The sequence below is a fragment of the Ornithodoros turicata genome, chromosome 7 (genome assembly GCF_037126465.1).
Source record: "Ornithodoros turicata isolate Travis chromosome 7, ASM3712646v1, whole genome shotgun sequence".
Classification (NCBI taxonomy): Eukaryota; Metazoa; Arthropoda; class Arachnida; order Ixodida; family Argasidae; genus Ornithodoros; species Ornithodoros turicata.
Genome location: NC_088207.1, coordinates 29,901,296 through 29,919,416, shown reverse-complemented (window position 1 = coordinate 29,919,416; position 18,121 = coordinate 29,901,296). Strand labels below are relative to the sequence as shown.

The window sequence follows — 18,121 nt, the reverse complement described above, 5'->3', positions numbered from 1 at the left end:
GTTCCGAATTGTTGTGCCTTCTGCGGGGCAGCTACCAGTCCTTTTCGGATTTGTTACCGTCGAAATGAAGGCCAGCGGACTGGTATGTGAAATTATTTTCTAATTAATCTTCGTACTTTAACTACAAATTAGCTAAGGGATCGTTCCAGGAACGTTCAATATCTTTGAAACTGCATGCTGTGTTGTAATGAGATGGTAATTTTCATTCGTGTAAGCGCTGAAGAAATGTCCACGTGTTTGTTCCGGCTGTAGTGTTAGGCCTACATTCTGAGGTTTTGAAACTACCCTTGCAAGATAGAAACGTATATGTTGCTCCGAAATATTGGTACGAAGGAAATCGGTGGCCTTTTGCGTTTGGCTCATGCCCTCAAGGTATTCCCTGCATGCTGAGCACACTACCCAATGCCGCATGTCAGTTTGGTGAGAGAACAACATTGATATTTCTACCCTATTTACTGTTATATGCATACGAAAGGATCAAAAGCAGGTAATGTTTCATGGTAACGTGTGTCTTTGCCCGCCATGACACTTTTTGTGGTCTTCCTTTGGTGTAGTTAAAGCAGTACGAGATAATCGGCCGGCCACTGCCGACCGACAAGCTGAAGTTTCCACCTTTGTACAAGATGGTGATCTTCGCCCCAGACAAGGTTGTGGCAAAGTCTCGTTACTGGTACTTCACCAGGAAGCTGAAAAAGATGAAGAAAACGGGAGCTGAAATCGTTTCGCTTCGCAAGGTGAGCCAGTCAAATAAACAGTGTGTCTGCACTTTATTTAGCACGAAGGCAGAACACAGTGTCACAATCCGTTCCGCAATGCATGTTTTACACAAACTACAGGTAATGTCGTATACCATAGGGGATCCCTTAACTTCCTAAACACGTTGACAATCTGATGCCTGGAAGGGACCTAACGTCACAACCTACACCAACCGCGGTGATGCGAGGCCTTTTGTATCATACTTGAAACCTCCTTACGTCTTTGCACATATGCCTGTGCCCCCTGTGTTGATTCTCTGAGCTGAAAGAGCCTGCATTCATCTGATAAAATGCAATCCAAGATATAGCCCCACTCAGGACAGCGAAATTTTCAGATATGACGACCACAAGTGAATAAATATGTCTGCACTCCCATTTGCCTGCCTACGACATTTTGTCGAGGTAGGTCAGAAAGTAGTGCAAAATAAATATAGTAACCGTCGCATGCATTGTCGCCACCATTGCGTACGCTGCACTGAACCGGTTTGCTGACATGTCACACAATTTTGCAACCTTTCACGGAACTGAAAATTCGATTCTCTGGTGTCACATCTCTTCAGAGTCTATTTATGCTGTCGTTGTACATGGTACATAGCATACATTTGCACTCGAAACTGTTAGTAAACTAGGACATAAGTGCAAGCATGAAAGATCTCGCTGTACTTTACTACATGACTGCCACAGACTTGCGGACATGTTTACAGGGGGCGTAATAAGGCTTGACATAGTGAACACAAAGAACATAGCATTAAGCTGCAAGTGGGAACTGCATCAGGATCTACCACCCATTACTACCTTGTTAACTGTCTGCAACTGTTGTCTTGTTAACTGCTGAGTACATTCGGCAGAGCGAGGCATTTTTACAAAATGATTGGCATGGTTTGCATTGTACATGTTCATGATGACTGTGTCAACCATATCATGTGGAAACTGCATAGAATAATTCTAAATTGTTCCACTATATATTTAAAGGGGTGGAGAACCCATACGTAATCTTATGTTTTATGCACTGCTTGTAATATTGTTGTCCGCTTATTAAATGCACAAAGCCTTTTGTAATGACATTTAGAAAAAAGCGTTTTCCAAAGCTCTGCTAGAGGGATTGAACGCTCCCCCTCTTAGTATGCATCAGCAACTCGCATACGTTTCCAAAGCTCAATAGGCTGTTACCATAGGGACAGGTTTGCCTCATGCCTTTCTGGGAAGAGTTATGCAAGTTATTTTCTGTGATAATATACATATTATGTTTGTGGGTGGCAGATTATGAGATGCCTTTGAACACAGGATTGCATCAGCCTAAGACTTTGCATGGTATATGCAGGAGAAAAATCCCCGCATCATCGATCACAGTTGATCATCGGCTAAGTTTGCTTGCTCGGCTACCTAACTTGTTCACGCTTTTTTATCGCTCCCTGATTTTAGAGAGTATTTCTGCCAGAAAAGGTTAGAATAAGTATGGTAAATGGATAAATGGGCAATGCAGCTTACGTAACATGACATGGGGGCTGTACTGAGCCACAAGCTCTGATGCTGACTTGCACCGCTGTCTCTGCAGTTAACGGTACTCATTCTTGACAGCTTCAAGATAAGTCCCCCACCAAAGTGAAGAACTTTGGCATTTGGCTGCGTTACAACTCTCGCAGTGGCACTCACAACATGTACAGGGAGTACCGTGATGTCACTGTGGCTGCTGCAGTGACTCAGTGCTGTAAGTAATTGCTACCTTCATTCGCATCAGTGAGCGTGTTTTCGATACAAAGTATGCCACACATCTTCCTCCAGACCGTGACATGGGTGCAAGGCACAGTGCTCGTGCGTCATCTATCCAGATCATCCGTGTGGAAGCCATCCCAGCTGCAAAGTGCAGAAGGCCGCATGTCAAGCAGTTCCATGTATGTATATGCCTATTGTGCCTCATTCCATGCATCAGTAGCTATCATGTTTTCAAGGAGCTCTCCTACTCATCAATATGTGGGGTAATGTATGAGATGGAAGTTTCCTCTCCCTAAATTCACCCTGAAGTGTGACACAAGCAACTTAATCCTGGCATTTGTGCTCCACTGAACATTTAAAAACACCTCAGTCCTCCCTGATAGAAATGAAAGGGAGCGCCAACTAAGTGTAGTCGTGGAATTCCACTAATTCAGTCTGTAGCTAGAAGTTTCATAGTATCCAGTACTGTGTGTCTATAGAGCAAATCCAGAACTCGGAAGGTGTGATGTTCACACTGCTCTGGAACTGATTTGCTTTTTGCCCATGCAAAAGAATTGAAACATTGATGCATCCACTGTGTAAACTAACATGGTGGTATTATCCCGAAACAGATCATTGTTTCATTAAGTCTGATTGGTTGCAAACTGTGCTACCCTATAGTCGTGTTCAACACAACAAGGAAAGGAAATCTAGTTCGTCAACTACCAAAATATTACTGCGCCTCAGATAGGATGGCTGGACGCAGTGAGGTCACGGTCGCTCCTCTCGCCAGATAATGGAATCCGTCGTACTCCCTCTACTTTCATATTGACTGTTTAGACTGGCCACATGACACGCGCTGTGTGGTGGTGCTGCAGTATTTCTCCTTGCGCGCTATTGGGTCTCCCCATCTCCAACGGCGTATGGAGTTGACGGACTAGATTTCTTTTCCTTCTTAGAGGGGCAATAAACAGGTGTACGAGGCGCACTTCTTTTTAATACATTGTGATACGTTGCCGACGGTGAACGTTTTAAAAAAAATGTTGTCTCAAAAAAGTAAATAATGGCTCCAAACCGACTGAATATTCACTGCACTCTTTCGCCCTTATGCCCCGCCCTGCGATGTCCTGGCGACAATAGCGATACGTCACTTTGACGTTGCGCATCATCAGCCATTTAGAATGCGGGACACTTGTACATTAATTTTGTTGCAATGTCGAGAAGTGAGGTCAACTCTAAACATATTCCCACTTGTCCAATCCAAGGTAGCCAGTTCAAACTGTACCAAAAACCCTCAATGTTTTATTTCACATGCGCATTATGTTTTCTGTGCTGTATTGCTCCGCGAGCTGCAGCTTCTCAGTGGGGTCCGTCATTGGCTAGGAGAGCGAAATCTCCCCCACCTCCAGCGCCTTGAATTCGGTGTTGCTATACGCTGAAATATAGTGACGTGACCCAGTTCCAAGGATAAGGAGAGGCTCGCGCGGATTACGCTCTTTTAATGGCATTGTTTCATGTTAAAGACGCTCGTTGGAAGCAAAAGAATTTCATATTTGGATATCGTGAGCTACGTTCTTTCATTGGGCATAATAATTGGAAAATGTTCGTCGACCTGTTTTGTGCCCCTTTAAGTTGAACACGCGCTTAGAACATACTGCCTGGACCTGCTAAATTTTGTACAAACAGCAGACTTTGTAACTCTGTGCTAAAGCATTTGACACAACTGACAGACCCTGGAGCCTTGCCTGGACTGATGGAGCCTTGCTTAAAATTGTCAGAGAAGATGACCAGAAGTTGAATTCACCTACTTTTAGCTGGTGAAAGCAGTATTGCACCAGTACGTAGTAGTCATTCATGTGTTCGGTACCAACGTTCTCCTTTGGTCACACTACATTAGCTTCATGACATTTGTACCATCTGTCTTTTTATATATGCACTCCCATTTGCCTGCTCGTGACATTGTGTCAGGGTAGGTCAGAAAGTAGTGCAAAAGAAACATAGTAGCCGTCGCATGCATTGTCGCCACATCTGCGTACTCTGCACTGAACCGGTCTGCTGACATGTCAGACCCCATTTCTCAATCTTTCCTGAAACTGAAACAATTCTCTCACCCCTTGCAGGATAGCAAGATCAAGTTCCCACTTCCCTCAAGGGTGCCACGCAACTTGCATGCTCCACGTTTCACCACAGTGCGACCTGAGGCCAAGTTCTAAAAATGCTTATGAGGATTTGATGCTGTCAATAAACGTGGCACTGTCACACCACCTTACCGTCTGGCTTTTTGGTGGAGCGTTCTATTTTGTATGCATAGCTCTGTGCTTTAGGGTTAAACTTGCCAAAACCAGAAAGCAAAACATGCAAAAAACACTAAGTACATCACTTAGCATTGCCACACAGCACACACACACATTCTTTCACTGGAGTGTGAGCTCTTTTGTCTTGTTTTTGGGCCAAAAATCTGCTCTTGCCAAATTTTACAGGTCCTCAAAATAAACTTTTGTCAGACTGAGTGCAAAATAGAGGGTCTAGCTATAATTCAGGAAAACTCTCAGCCAGTTATTGCTTGTAATTCCAGTTTTAGTTATGAATAGAGAGTGGATTTTAAGGAATGAAAAAAACTTGTTTCGGGCAACCATAAAGGAAATAAGGCAAAAAGGCATGCTTTTTCTCTGAATAGTCACTATCAATATTGCGCTGCTAGCACTAGGAGCGATGCCGTCAGCGTTGGTTGCTTTACGGTACCATGCCACTCTATCGTGTGCACTTGTGACAATTGCTGCTCAGAAATAATACGCTTGTATTATAACTGCTGGAGTCTTTCGGTTGCACTACAAAGATTCCACACAGCCAGCAAGACACAGAAATAGGAAGAAAAATACTATGGAGATTTCGGCGTCCGCTCCGATCGCGTAGCAATGTTTATTTTGGAATAGGCCTCTACCGAGAAACGTAATAACGTTGGTAATCAGACTGATACTGAAACAAACCTGAAAGGGAGGTTTGGGTTCCACGAATAGGCACTTGTTCGCTGCCTCCTATTGAAAGAAATAAGTAGGATCAAAGGTCGCGTCCCTTTCAGGGACCATCGTAATCCCCGCAAGACCATGGCTTTTGGGCACGACTTTGTGCACAGGATTGGACGCAAATACATTCCTCCATAAATCGAGAACCAGACGGTCCAAGAAAAGCTGCATGGAAGCAATCCCTCTGGCGCACACATTTCCTGCCTCACGCAGACCCTCGGTCTCACAGCAATCATTGCACATGACGTCGACCGAAGCCTCCAATGGCTATTCACCGGATTCGACTCGGCGCGTTATATACTGCAACCACCCAATTCCAACACAGTATTGTGGACTGTGCGACATCTGCAAAGTGCCCTAGGACACGTTACACGTACTTATACAGTGCCCAGAACAAGAAGACGCAAAGGAAAGACTGTCCTATGCACTTCAAACACTTGACAAAGGACCACAATCTTACTGCAAAGTAATGTGAAGATGGCCAACAACGGAACAAGGCATGAAGGCACTCAAAGCGCTGTGTACCTACCTAAAAGAAAAGCGGTATATACAGCCGCTACTAGCACACACATATCTTAAGCCTCAACACTACCTAAATGAGATGGAGCTGCAGGCGCCCTTAGGTCGGCCACCCTGGTCCAAGTTCTTCCCCCATTTCTTCTTTTCTTTTTTAGCAGTTAATTACTACAACTACTACCTCGTTCGCCCCCTATCTTCGAGCGTAGTTCAACTCTACCAAATTGGTGGCGCTGTCGCACACTATGACGTCGTTTGTTTACAAACAGGGCGAGGTCTATTAAACTACAAGCACTGGGGGAATGTTAAATGAACAAAATCTTTGCGTTAAACGAACGAAATAATTTTGTTCAACTAAGTTTTTCCTCATGAGTCGTTTCTGTAAATCGCGCTCGGGAACGAGACCATATTAATTCCGGTGTTGTAATTAAGGTTGACTGGTGCTGTACGAACACAGACACTCGCGAGGGATATCGTCTGGAACAGAAGGAGCGTCACCACCAAGGTCACGTAATTGTAACTTAATTACACCTTGTGAGTAACTTATACATAGGTTTCCGGGTTTATCCGAAAAAATCCGAAAAATGTACTCCGGTAAAATTTTAGCAATTCGGATTAATCCGAAAAACTCCGCTTGGCAGATGTTTTCCCCGATAACCGGGTTATTGTTACTGGCCTCCATTTGTGTCTTGCATTTCTTCTGACCTCGGATACCGGCCCTACCGCAACATAATAATGGTTTCCGTGACCTACCGCACAGTGAGCACTGCACACGGAAAGGTTTCATTTGGAATTGCGGAGCACCTCAGCTTGCGTCACTTTAATGTTGAAGCAATAAATGTGAATGGAATTTTCCACGGAATGGCTTTCACGAGGGATATCTTCGGTTCTGTTATCTCGCTTGTGCGCGAAGTCCCATAATTAAATAGCTAATGATTTTTAGGTAATTAATGATCTTGTAGTTGCATGTTTTCTTCGAGAGAATGTTCGCCTGTGGCCATATAACTCGATTGCAAAAACGGTATCTGTTCTGCTCTGGTAGATTTTTAATAAAACTGTTGTAACGAATAAAGAAAAAAAAAACACCCTTTACATCACTGCTATAGTAAGTCATGGGATGCAGGGCCTTCAATACCGTCTTTTGCGTCTATGACGAAAGCAACAAACATAATATGTGTGCAAGACGCAAACTCCGCGTGTCATTTGCTTCTGGCGGCTATAGACGTGGCAGGAGGAGGAAGACGACGATAATGCAGAACACGAATTGGCCCATGCTCCCCTGCAGACAAGATTAACGTCTTCGAAACTGAAAGGGGAACCGGTGTAGAGCAAAGGTGCACCTTCGTCCAAGAATGCATCTCGGTGAGGAACGTGAGGACTTCATGTTTACGGACAGCGCACCCCATGAAACTCTCTCGCCACCAGAGAGGACAACTGGTGTTTCTAGTACAGTACCGTTTACGGTGCACGACGAGACGGCCAGCTCCGCTTCGGGCCTCCTCCAGTCCATCCCGGGTATTCTGTGGGTCGTGTGGGCCGTAGTCATTGTCACAGTGATTGCCATAATCATCGTCTTCTTTTTCAACATCCCCAACTGGAAACCCATTAATACCCCGGAAGCTGTCCGTGCCAAGAACCAGACCAATCCCACTTCGCTGGATATCACACTCGTTAGCGCTACCCTCCTTTATAGTTAGCGCCTTCAATACCGTGCATGATGACTATGAACGTGGCCGACGACAGTGACTATAGTGTGGGAGTAGAACTCTGTTTTGCACGCAGTTTCAACTCTTTTTTTCATACAAAATGTACGTGCTGCTTCGTAAGGAGAATGAAGTCGCAGCAATAGATATGCTTACTGCCTAGCAAATAGATAAAGAAAGGTATTGGTAAAGGTATTGAAATAAAGCGTTTTTAAGCGAGTCTAACAGCTTGTTGCTTGTAAACCCAACGTAACAAGTTATGCATGTGACGGGGAACGCTAACTATTTTTTAGTAAAATTGTGCTGAAACGGCTCAGGGCGACGTCTGGTAGGAAATAATTCCTTATTTGTCAAGCAACAGTGATCTATGTTCCCGACTGGATTGCTGCTCCTAACGGCTACGTAGCCGACTTCTTTTAGTTCAGACCCAGTGTTAAGCAAGAGAGAAACTCGCACACAATGTAGTTTTACAGACGTACATGACGAGAAATGCGCACTTGGTGGGGAGTTCAACACACTGTTGCCTGTAATTTTTCATTTAAACTTCCTTTTAAAAAAATATTGAATTGTGCAATTGATATTGAAATGCAATATGAAATGCGATATTGAAATGCGAATTGAAGTGCAATATTGAATTGAATTGTGCAATTATACAATTGTGACGAAACTTGTGTCATAGCGCTCAGGCTATCGAATAGGTACGTTTTCTGAGATTTAACAGAATAAATCCACGCGAGAATAAATCTGGTGTCGTCAGTATCCCACAGAATTTACACCACTGCGATCTTCGTCTATCCCGTTGAACTCTCCCTAAATATTGTTTCTCTGCATGACGCGAAGGTATAATAAAATTAAATTGTACTTCCAGAAGTATGACGTCATAGGGTACGCAATCTGCCACCCATTCGGCGACGTTGCTCTTCCGGAAACCGGGAAGCTGCGCGCTTCTGCCAGGGGACACACGACCGAACTCGCGATGACGTCTCCTACTCTCGGAGAATCCGAAACTATGAAGTTTTGCGGTTTCTTTCGAAAGTTCGTAGAAATGCGTCAGGTTTAAGGCGTGAGGTTGCAATTTCTAGAAGATACTTTGCGCTGCTGGTGGTGGCAGTCTGCCTGGCGGCATTTGCTCGGGAGGGAAGGGGGGGGGGTATAGTGCGTCGTGGACCGGCTTCACAGAAAACTGTGCCGATTTGCGCCTGTTTATGCGATGGACATATTTAGACTTGACGGACTTTCATATCGGGGGTACGAGGGCCCATGTGCCCATTTGATAGCGCGAAGTAAGTTCGTCTTCCATGGCACTTTCCCATTCTTTCCCTTGTGGGGAGGTGAGCGCTTCAGCATAGCTTTGAGGATCTTGGAGCTTCTCCTCGGCGACGTTGCCGTAGCTCTTCTTGAGAGGGTCAACTTGTAGTCGGTCAGGGACCTTTGTTACACGTTTGGACGTGCGCAGTTCAACAACTGGCAGATTGACTGTGAGCTCTGCTGAGGTCTCTGAGGTTAAGACCCTGGTGCTGATCGCTGCTAAGTGGCTCGTCCCATCCAGCGACGGTTGGTGGCACTCGGGCTTCATTTCCCGTTACATACAGGGTGTCCCAGCTAACTGCGAACAAACAACAACAACTTTATTTCGACCTTGTAGAGTGGGGAGTTTCATCGCCACAGGCGACACTCTACCCCATTGCTGGATGGAATGGGGGGAATAAAATAACGAGCCCCTTCACAATAACGATCGAAGTCCGATGGTGTCCAGAAATGTCAGAAGAGCTTTGAGCGCAGAGCGTTGCTGGGCTGGATTGGGCCAGGGACCAAGCAATTTCGAGAGGGAGAAAGGGCGAGAGTCCAGCTGACGAAGAGACTCGTCAGCAAATTTTTTGCGGGTGATCTATCGAACGGATTTTTGTTCTGAAAACGGCAACGGTGTCAGGTGACCGAGGGGACCAGATGTTCTCATTGGGACAACTCCGTAGCTTTTATAATTAAAAGGTTAATTATGAAAAAGTAATTAGGAGATTGCCTTAGGAGTTTGCTGGGTTCCTTCAGCCTATGCTCTATCGCAACTGATTTCACCTCGAAAGAAGTGATCTGTTCGCAGTTAGCTGGGACACACTGTATATAGCATGTGCCGAAGATGAGTCACCACTTGTGAGGGGGGAAAATGCGACCCACACCGGTCCTCTTGAAACTTCGCATCTCTACAGAGATGCGGTCGTCGGGGTCGCCGTTCCCAGGAAGATTTTTTTTTCTAAAAATCTACTGAAGAAGAAAAAGTGGTCCCTGGGATCTGAAAGCCTTACGGTCTTCGCAGCTCAAAACGTCTTAAGGCTACGGTCCCACTCATCACCCGAAAAGTGTCGTTTTCAGTCAAAGGTTACACGGCTTCTCGGCAACTTACGTGAAATATGTTGGTACCGTTGGAAAGCTTGTTCTTTGGGAAAGCTAAGCCAAGAACTCGTTTTTTATGTGATGATCAGCTGTGGCATTATAAAGCGAGAAGGACGACCATATCTTCCATTTTTGGTGTTTTTCAGTCAAGGATGATGCGAACACGAAAAGAGATAGCGCTGTCAATCTTTCTTCAAAGTGACGTTGCACAGTATGCAAAGGAAAGTCAAGAACGTTTTTACTCGCGTAAAGCGTCATTAATTGATTATTACCTATCAAATTTAAGAAAAAAAAACGCTAGACAGCACAGCCGGCGCAGCGATTCGAACCCGGTTCACCTCCCAGTCTCGGCGTGGTATGCCATCACGATAGCCACAAGTCGCGGGGGCTGGATTTTGCACTGGTTGCACTGGTGGCGTAGCAAATTCGAGTCGAACGCGAGTCTAGCAAAACAAAACGCATGCAGCTAACGACTGGCGATTATGAAACGCAGAAGAAATGAAAACCACGAAAAGCAACGGAACTTGCATTCCTACGGAAATGCGTCACCAAGAGAAGATTCTGCAAAGAGAGACAAAAGAATCTTTCGCAGTGTGGTCTATTCTCCCGAGTTTATTTTCATACGACAGCACTGATGGTGGAAAAGGGAGAGAAAGTTAAACGAATCACACACAACAAAGCTGCGGAAGAAGCAACGCGTAAAAGGCAGTCTGGAAAGCTTTCTGCAATAAATACACCCCCCCCCCCAAAAAAAGGCACACTATCCATCTCACAACTCACATAAAAGCGCTGATAAGAAAAAAGAACGAAACATTGAGGACTTAATATCATTCAAAGACGCGACTCCATGCACTCTGAGGACATACACGATGAAGCATTCGAAGTGAAAACGTTGTGCAATCTGCCTCGAATTCACTTTGTACGATCACACATGAGGAAGAACTGAAAGCAGGTCCTCGCCTAAGACAAACGAAAAGAAGTAAGTATATCTCGTACTTATATTGAGCATCAACACATCCGCAGAACACCGCCCGCTGAAGTGTCTTTGCTGTGAGCAGTGCCTGAAAAGCAGTCGGGTTAAAAAAAAAAGCCATAATAATTAACAATAAATTTTAATGCCACCAACGGTATCCTTAACTGTACAGAGCATTTCAACAACCAATGCAGGGAAGGAAGGCAGTTCACATGCCAGTACTGTGTGACTGAAGCCGATACGTATTTTGGAGGAAGTTCAGTTGGCAATATAAATAAAAACAAATATCGAAGGCACGACAACTTAAAAAAAAAAACTTGACACATGAAATGATCGTCGAAGATTCACTGAAATAACACAACCGAGAGTTTTTATCCCTTCCCAGTGATGTCGCATCAAACCGAAGCAAAGTTGAAGAAGGAAGCGAGGCATCGTGTTCACGATCACACGCCCGTGTCTCTCAATAGTTAGAAAAAATTGCAGTCCAGATACCGCTATTGACGGTATTGGAATAGCAGCCTGGTATTTGTGGAAAGAAAAGAAACAGAGAGTAAAAAAAAAAGAATAAAAACAATGGCCACATCTCTTATGGTCCTGACACGTGGGAGCACTTTTTTTTTGTCAGTAATTTCTGTTGTCCAATGTAAACGCGAATGCACAATGTCAGGCATCAAAGAGTAATGGCCGCTTTCTCCAAATCGTTCTGGGTCTTTCCCAAATACACTGAACAGATGAGTCGAAACCCACGTGCTGTGACCGTGAAATATGCCTGCGGTTAGCCAAACAAAGCATAACATCGCTGGGGTCACCCAGGCGTCTCGGCGATATACTGTTCGTAGATTGCACCACATATAGTACACGAGCGGAATCAGCCCCGTTTCTTTCTTCATTTGCACCATGACCGGATCTCCCCTGTAACCCCCATAGGAGGCGTGTGCCTCCATAGTCTGCCCCAGCAACACTCAACTCGTGGCCGAGTCCTCGCAACACTTCTTTGGCAGGGTCCTGAACAAGAAGAGCGGCCCCAAGGTAAAGGGCCCTGCTCATTCTTTCTTCTCATGCTTCTTCAAACAGAAGATGAGGAACAGTGTGTACAGGATGAAAGCACTGGAGATGGCGATCAGAGCGTACATGAAGAGGCTTAGCTCTGGGTGTCGGTATCGATTCTTCTTGAGCCATTCCAGGACCTCATTCTCGTCCATAAGGTCACCTGTGGACACACATGCGTTGTACTGTGTTACATTCAACGAACAAACGAACAGAATGAATGCACAATCAGATGTACGTGTAGCGCGTGGTAGGTATACAGTGCTGGACAAAAGTTAACGGAACACGCCCCTGCGCATTCCTTCCTTAGAGTGACACGCCAGCCGCGAGTGGTAGCGTACGGACTTGCAAACAGGTGATTAGTTACGTAGTTACATAGGCCTGTATGTCCGCACGGTCCCATTCGCTGCTCGCGTGTCACTCTGAGGAAGGAATGCGCCGGAGCGTGTTCAGTAAATTTTTGTCCAGCACTGTACCAAAAGTACTGAAGGTGTACTTGTGGAAAAATCAAGAAAATGCTATCATGACGGTACTCAAGAAAAGAAATTTCTTCTTCGGGACAAGCTAACTCCTAGACGTCAACTCGGCACGGAAATCTAAAGACGCCTATGGCAGACGCCTGCGTGATAGGGCTTGCGCAGTCGCATGATGCCTCCGCACCGATGGCTACCATGCCTTCAATACCTCCGCTGTATTCCGCACTCTCAATGCGCGGAACGCATTGTCCGCTGGTGGAGATATACCTCTGTGACTGCAGCTCTTGAAGCCCGTAGTACTATTCTGCAGCAACATGTTTAGAGGATAACAGCAAAAAGAGTTCCTTAAACCCATGTGACATTATTTTGTAACCTGACGATTCCTACAGCCCTGCAATGCTCAACTGCTGTACCGCGAGCCAGCATGGTAGCCAGAAAAATGTTTCGTGTGTGTGTGTGTGGGGGGGGTCTATGAGGACTTTACAAGGGGGATGAGGTGTTTCCGTCTCCCAAATGCACTACCAAAGGTATATATTCATGAACACATTTCCGCCTTCATGGAAGATGTGATCCTCACCCCTGAAGATGGACGGGAACTTCCTTCGGAAGTATACAATAGCGGGGACCTGCGCGATGCCATACTTCCTGGCGTACTTGACGTCGTTGATTTTCACAAACATCACGTCGAGTTCGTCCACTTCATCGTCGATAGTTTCGATCTCTGTCAGCACGGCATCACACTTGGGACAGTTGTGGTCAACTACGGGCGTCAGAGAAACAAAGCCCAAGTTACTTTCCGTTTGCGCACATACTAGAAAAAAATGAACTTACAGAAGAACACAGCAACAAAATCATTTTCATCGAGTAACTTGTCCAACATCTTGCGGTTGACTTCTTCAATTTCGTCTTTCAGTTCAATATTGTCGTGATTCGTTAGCCAAGCGAGAACCTTCTCTTCATCCTGGAGATCTCCTGCAACACAAGTGCATGCGTTACAGCATCTCTATAGGTGCATTTAAAGCAGAAGTGGAAGTCCCCTCCGCACACATTTTTTTTTAACAGCTGTGAATTTTTTGGCGGATATCACGCGTTCTTGCAGAAACGCTGACCCGGCTAACTTGCAGCGCGAGCGAAGGCTTTGATCTGATCTGAATCTCGCTCTGGAGTTCCTTGCCAACACCTCCTAGGTAGCAGAAGGTCTGCGCCCTACGTCACACAGGGAGGTGTTGATGCTGCAATGACGTCAATGAAAGGATGAACAAGAGAAAAGCTCGAAGCAGCTTGCAAAGCTCACGCAGGCCTCCGCGCGTGACGTAGGGTGCAGGCGCCTTATGCAATCTAGGAGGTGTTGCCCTTGCACGCCTTCCGATATGCCGAAAGAGAATGAGTGAGGTTGACGTCACTCCATGACGCAGCGGGTGACGACAAATCAAAGTGGTTCGCGGCGTCATCCGGTTCAGCTGAAGCGCGGCCCGAGGGTATGTGTAGGTAAGTGGTCAGTGGCACCGTAGCCCATACGAATTTTCAGTGGCAAATCAGAGCCCATGTCCCCGCTACAGCGTGGCAGTGGATCGAGTACTTCCTAAGGCCACAGTGCAAATTCTTGACTTCTAAGGGCGCTTTTGTTAAACGAAAATATTTTGCAACAACCCTAAAAGACTCCTTGCAGGTGTTCCTTGCACTAACCATCGGTTTCTACCATAGAAATCATGAGGAGAGAGGCTAGAAGAAGAGCTGGGAGTAATGGGGGAGAGCAAAGGAGTTGTACGGAGGCGAGACACTCTCCCAGCGTCCAAGTCCGGGAGCCGCCATGATCGATATTGTGGATTCGGCCGGAGCCTTTCCGCGCGTAAAGACCAGGCGCGTTCGGCGACATGATATCCAATCCAATTCAAATTGTGCTTGCTTCCGCTAGGCTCCGTGTGCCATGCCGTGCGCGAAGTCTGTTCGTTTTGTGTGCTCTCACGTGTGCTTATTATGAGAATTCTATGGTTTCTACCGATCCTAAATGTCCTTTCCAGTGTCATTTTAATGCGTTACACTGTAAGCTAGCTGCGCGTGCTCACCGTCATATAACGTTGGCGATCCTTTCCGGAAGTAGGCCAGTGTAGGGAAGCTCGTAATGCCATACGCGGTCGCCGCCTCTGGTTCATTGATCTTGACGAAGTCGATACCGTAGACGTCAGCCTCGTCGTCGATGTTCTCCAATTCCTTGAGAGCCCTCTCACACTCGTCGCAGTTGTCTTCATCTAAACAAAACGAAGCGCAGAATCATGAAACCATCCACCGTGAAACCATCGTAGAATGTGTCGTCGAGGAACTCACAGAAGAGAACGGCGATGAAGGGCGAGTCATTGACCAGTTTGTCCAACATCCTGCTATTGATCGCTTCGATCTCCTCAGCGAGCTCCCGGTTGTCATCGTCAATAAGCCACTCCAAGACGGACTCCTCGTTTTTCATATCACCTATTGTAGCAATAGCAAGGAAATCTGTAATGATCCGTTGTTATAGTCTTGTTCGTCATGGTAGCACTCTACTCTGAAGACGTAAAGACTATAGACAGTGTTATTTCAAAACTGGCCCCCCATTTAAAATTCGAGAGAGAGAGAGAGAGAGACCTATATGCGCGACATGAACCCTGAAGAAGTTTGTTCCCCGGACTCAAGAGTAGGCGAAGTTTAAGAGAAATTCATTATTAATGGCCTTTTGAGTGAGTTATTCCAATATTATGAGACATGGTGACGAAGTCCCATGTCACACGGCATTGCGTATAGTAGAATGATGGATAACAGCAGACGTGTATAAAAATCAAAAGAATCGTGCAGAAGGGGGATGTTTTTTTTTTCAAGCTGAAGGTTTTACAGCACTAGCTGAAAACCTACCACATAGAACATTTCCACGAGGTCCACGTCGACTATCACAGCTCTGTAAATAATAATAATAGCGGTCTCTTGGTGTTACACGTATGGGTTGTCTGCCTATAGTATGGCGACATGTTGCACGTACTGCAGGGCAGGACTGCGGTAAATTTCGACCACATGGTGGTCTTTTGACGTGTGCAAAAAGTCTCCGACACACGGTGCTGGAAGCGCTGTGTACCTCCCCCACATTGCTGCCGTCGTCCGTCGGGCGATCTTGAGCTCAGCAAACCAGCACCTTACCGACTGAGCTACCGAGAAGGGCACCGCTCAAGAAAAACTCGCTCACGTGAAAAAAAGATACGCGCATTCATCAAGGATGCTGCTGCTAATTATGAAAGGAATGGTTTCTATCAAAGAGCGTATGCTGATCACTACCCAGCCGTTTAGTCGGCCGCTGTTCTTGTCACGGTGCAACTTCGCGAAAATGTTCTGTGCTGTATCAAGACTACTACAATCGCATGAGATCACCAGGTGTCCATGACGGCACTAACTACAACTATTGAACTACATTAATAGATTCAACAGGAATGGTTGGTTGTTGGGGTAGGCATCGTCCTATCGCACGTAAGTGTCCTCTGTGCTATGTTATTGAAGGGCAGTGTGAAGACCAGCAATGGTAGGGTGCTAGGGGCGCACAAAATCGTAGCATACCTTTAGTCGTGGCAGCAGGCGAAATAAGCATATCCTGTTTTCTGGAAGCTTCGCTCGAGCTCATCGTGTGCGTGTCGGGAAGGTTGCCGTAGAAGGTGAACTACTTCACCTAGTGTACACTGTACCCTGCACACTACCAGTGGTGCTCGTGCAGAAATCAAGTTATAGCCTTAATGTTGTCCTAACAGTATCACGGACAATAAATCCGGTGTTAATGTGATGTTATGGGAACCCATCCTTCCTGAGTCTCAGTGTGTGTGTTTCGACCCAGTTCTTTCTCAGGGATGATGGCAACGTGACGTCGAACAAAGTTTCTAAGAAACTAGGAAAGAAAGCTTGTATTGTCCTTACCATCGAAGATGAGTGGGTTGCCATTCCTGAAGTATACCAGAGCTGGGAATGTTTTGATGCCGTAGCGCTTCGCCAGGGTCGTATCGCGAATCTTCACCATGTGAATGCCGTACAAATCCGTGTCGTCATCGATGTTCTCTAACTCCCGCAGTGCCTGGTCGCAAGCCTTGCAGTGAGGTTTGTCTGTAGCGCAAAAGTGGACCCGATTACCTCTTAGAAAGGCGCACTGGTCTCTCGTATAGTTGCAAGGCTTATAGCACACACTATCCGCCGTTTGATCCATTAACGCTACATTCACACTATCTACCACATATGATATGCATCGTATAATATCAAAGCTATTCGTTCATTCATGTGCCTTCTGCAGCGTCTATTGCTGAGCCGGACGGGAACGGCAAGGGAAGACGCTGCGACAGCGACTGCGCTTCGAAATTCCAAGAGAGGACCTATCGAAGCGCGCACTGTGCCCAACGGATCCCTGAGGGTGGGGCAAGAATACGACGGTTTATACCTGATAGTGCAGTTGGACTAAATAATTTGTGCTGAGGGTGTGAAACGATGCTCACACATGCGTATCCATACATCACGTCATTGTTTGGTTCGCCTAACTGAACATTTGTACATTTGCATGGACGCGTATGTGCTATACTGAGTCAAGAGGTGTCACTAGAGGCTACCGTTGACGTCAATTAAATATATCTTTAGGTGACATAAGCTGAAAATCGCTTAATCAAGATATTCCGCTGACGACTCGCTATGGTATTGGTGAGTCCTTGCGAGGCCTATGCTGCAATTATTAAATGGGTACTTGAGCACAAACATTTATCATCGCGAATGAAATATGCCGTTACATTGACACCGACACAAAAGGAACGGAACTCATCAGTTGCGTCGTTCGTGATTTGTGATCGATAGAAAAAAGAAGAAGCAAGAAAAAAAAAAAAAAAAACGCGCTTTCTCTCTCCTACTCAAGAAGCGTGACAATGCGCGGAGAAGCCTCGCATTGGTCCCTGAAACGATCTCCCGCGATGATTAAACAAATTGTTTGAGGAGACCAATGGAAGCCCGCTCTGCATTGTCGGCTTCCTTGAGAAGGAGAGGAAGAGGGAAAGCATCAATTGCAATTTTGTGGCGCTTTGTTTTGTGGCGCTTTGAGCGCAAAGGCACATGGGCACGTTTTTGTAGGACATCGTCAGCGTTGCAAAGGACGGAACGTGATTTTGAGTCTTCAGTTTTACCTACGCACATTCAACAACACAGCTGCCGTACGTCCTTCTTTTTAAATTCGGTGTTAGCGCTGCGAAGCAACTGTGGCTATGAGCGGAGTACTGACGTGGAGAGATTACAGCAAGACAGCGGGATTCGTACGCATACTGGGTCGACTTTAAGGGGAACTGTGCCACCGTTCGTCTGCAAAGTCTGCCGGAAAACCCATGGAAAACCTCAGTCGGTGTGGTAGGAACCGAACCACCTTCCAGTCTTCAGCACAACCTTGGTTACCAGCAACGAGAGAACGCTTTCGGCAGCGAGGCTGGTCATACGTCCTTCGAAAAGTGAGTTTGAGAACGGCAGTTGTATTTTCAGGCAGAGTATGCCTTGCAGTACTCACATACGCGTTCCGTAT

General features: G+C 46.0%; 2 protein-coding genes across 3 annotated transcripts in view; one reads left to right on the top strand and one right to left on the bottom strand.

Annotated features, from left to right (window-relative positions):
• Position 1: 1 nt before the first annotated feature.
• Positions 2–4,717, top strand: LOC135400778 (large ribosomal subunit protein eL20-like). Its single transcript, XM_064632687.1, has 5 exons — positions 2–82; positions 555–734; positions 2,334–2,463; positions 2,538–2,647; positions 4,568–4,717. The coding sequence occupies exons 1-5, from the start codon at positions 65–67 to the stop codon at positions 4,658–4,660; spliced, it is 531 nt and encodes a 176-aa protein (XP_064488757.1). The 5' UTR covers positions 2–64; the 3' UTR covers positions 4,661–4,717.
• A 5,952-nt stretch (positions 4,718–10,669) lies between these two features.
• LOC135400775 (uncharacterized) overlaps positions 10,670–18,121 on the bottom strand; it is an 88,621-nt gene continuing 81,169 nt past the window's right edge. The window contains exons 28-33 of one of the 2 annotated variants that reach the window (XM_064632682.1): positions 16,498–16,680; positions 14,899–15,063; positions 14,640–14,822; positions 13,405–13,545; positions 13,151–13,333; positions 10,670–12,260 (exon numbers count right to left, since the gene is read on the bottom strand). In XM_064632682.1, coding sequence (XP_064488752.1) covers positions 12,094–12,260; positions 13,151–13,333; positions 13,405–13,545; positions 14,640–14,822; positions 14,899–15,063; positions 16,498–16,680 — 1,022 coding nt within the window. In that variant the 3' untranslated portion in view covers positions 10,670–12,093. The remainder of the gene's footprint in view (positions 12,261–13,150; positions 13,334–13,404; positions 13,546–14,639; positions 14,823–14,898; positions 15,064–16,497; positions 16,681–18,121) is intronic. The other variant, XM_064632683.1, reaches the window with a different exon arrangement.

Excerpts from the sequence above, each read along its gene's own strand:
- LOC135400778 (XM_064632687.1), top strand. Across the intron at positions 735-2,333 it reads AAATCGTTTCGCTTCGCAAG|CTTCAAGATAAGTCCCCCAC; the intron begins GTGAGCCAGTCA and ends CATTCTTGACAG. Across the intron at positions 2,648-4,567 it reads CGCATGTCAAGCAGTTCCAT|GATAGCAAGATCAAGTTCCC; the intron begins GTATGTATATGC and ends CACCCCTTGCAG.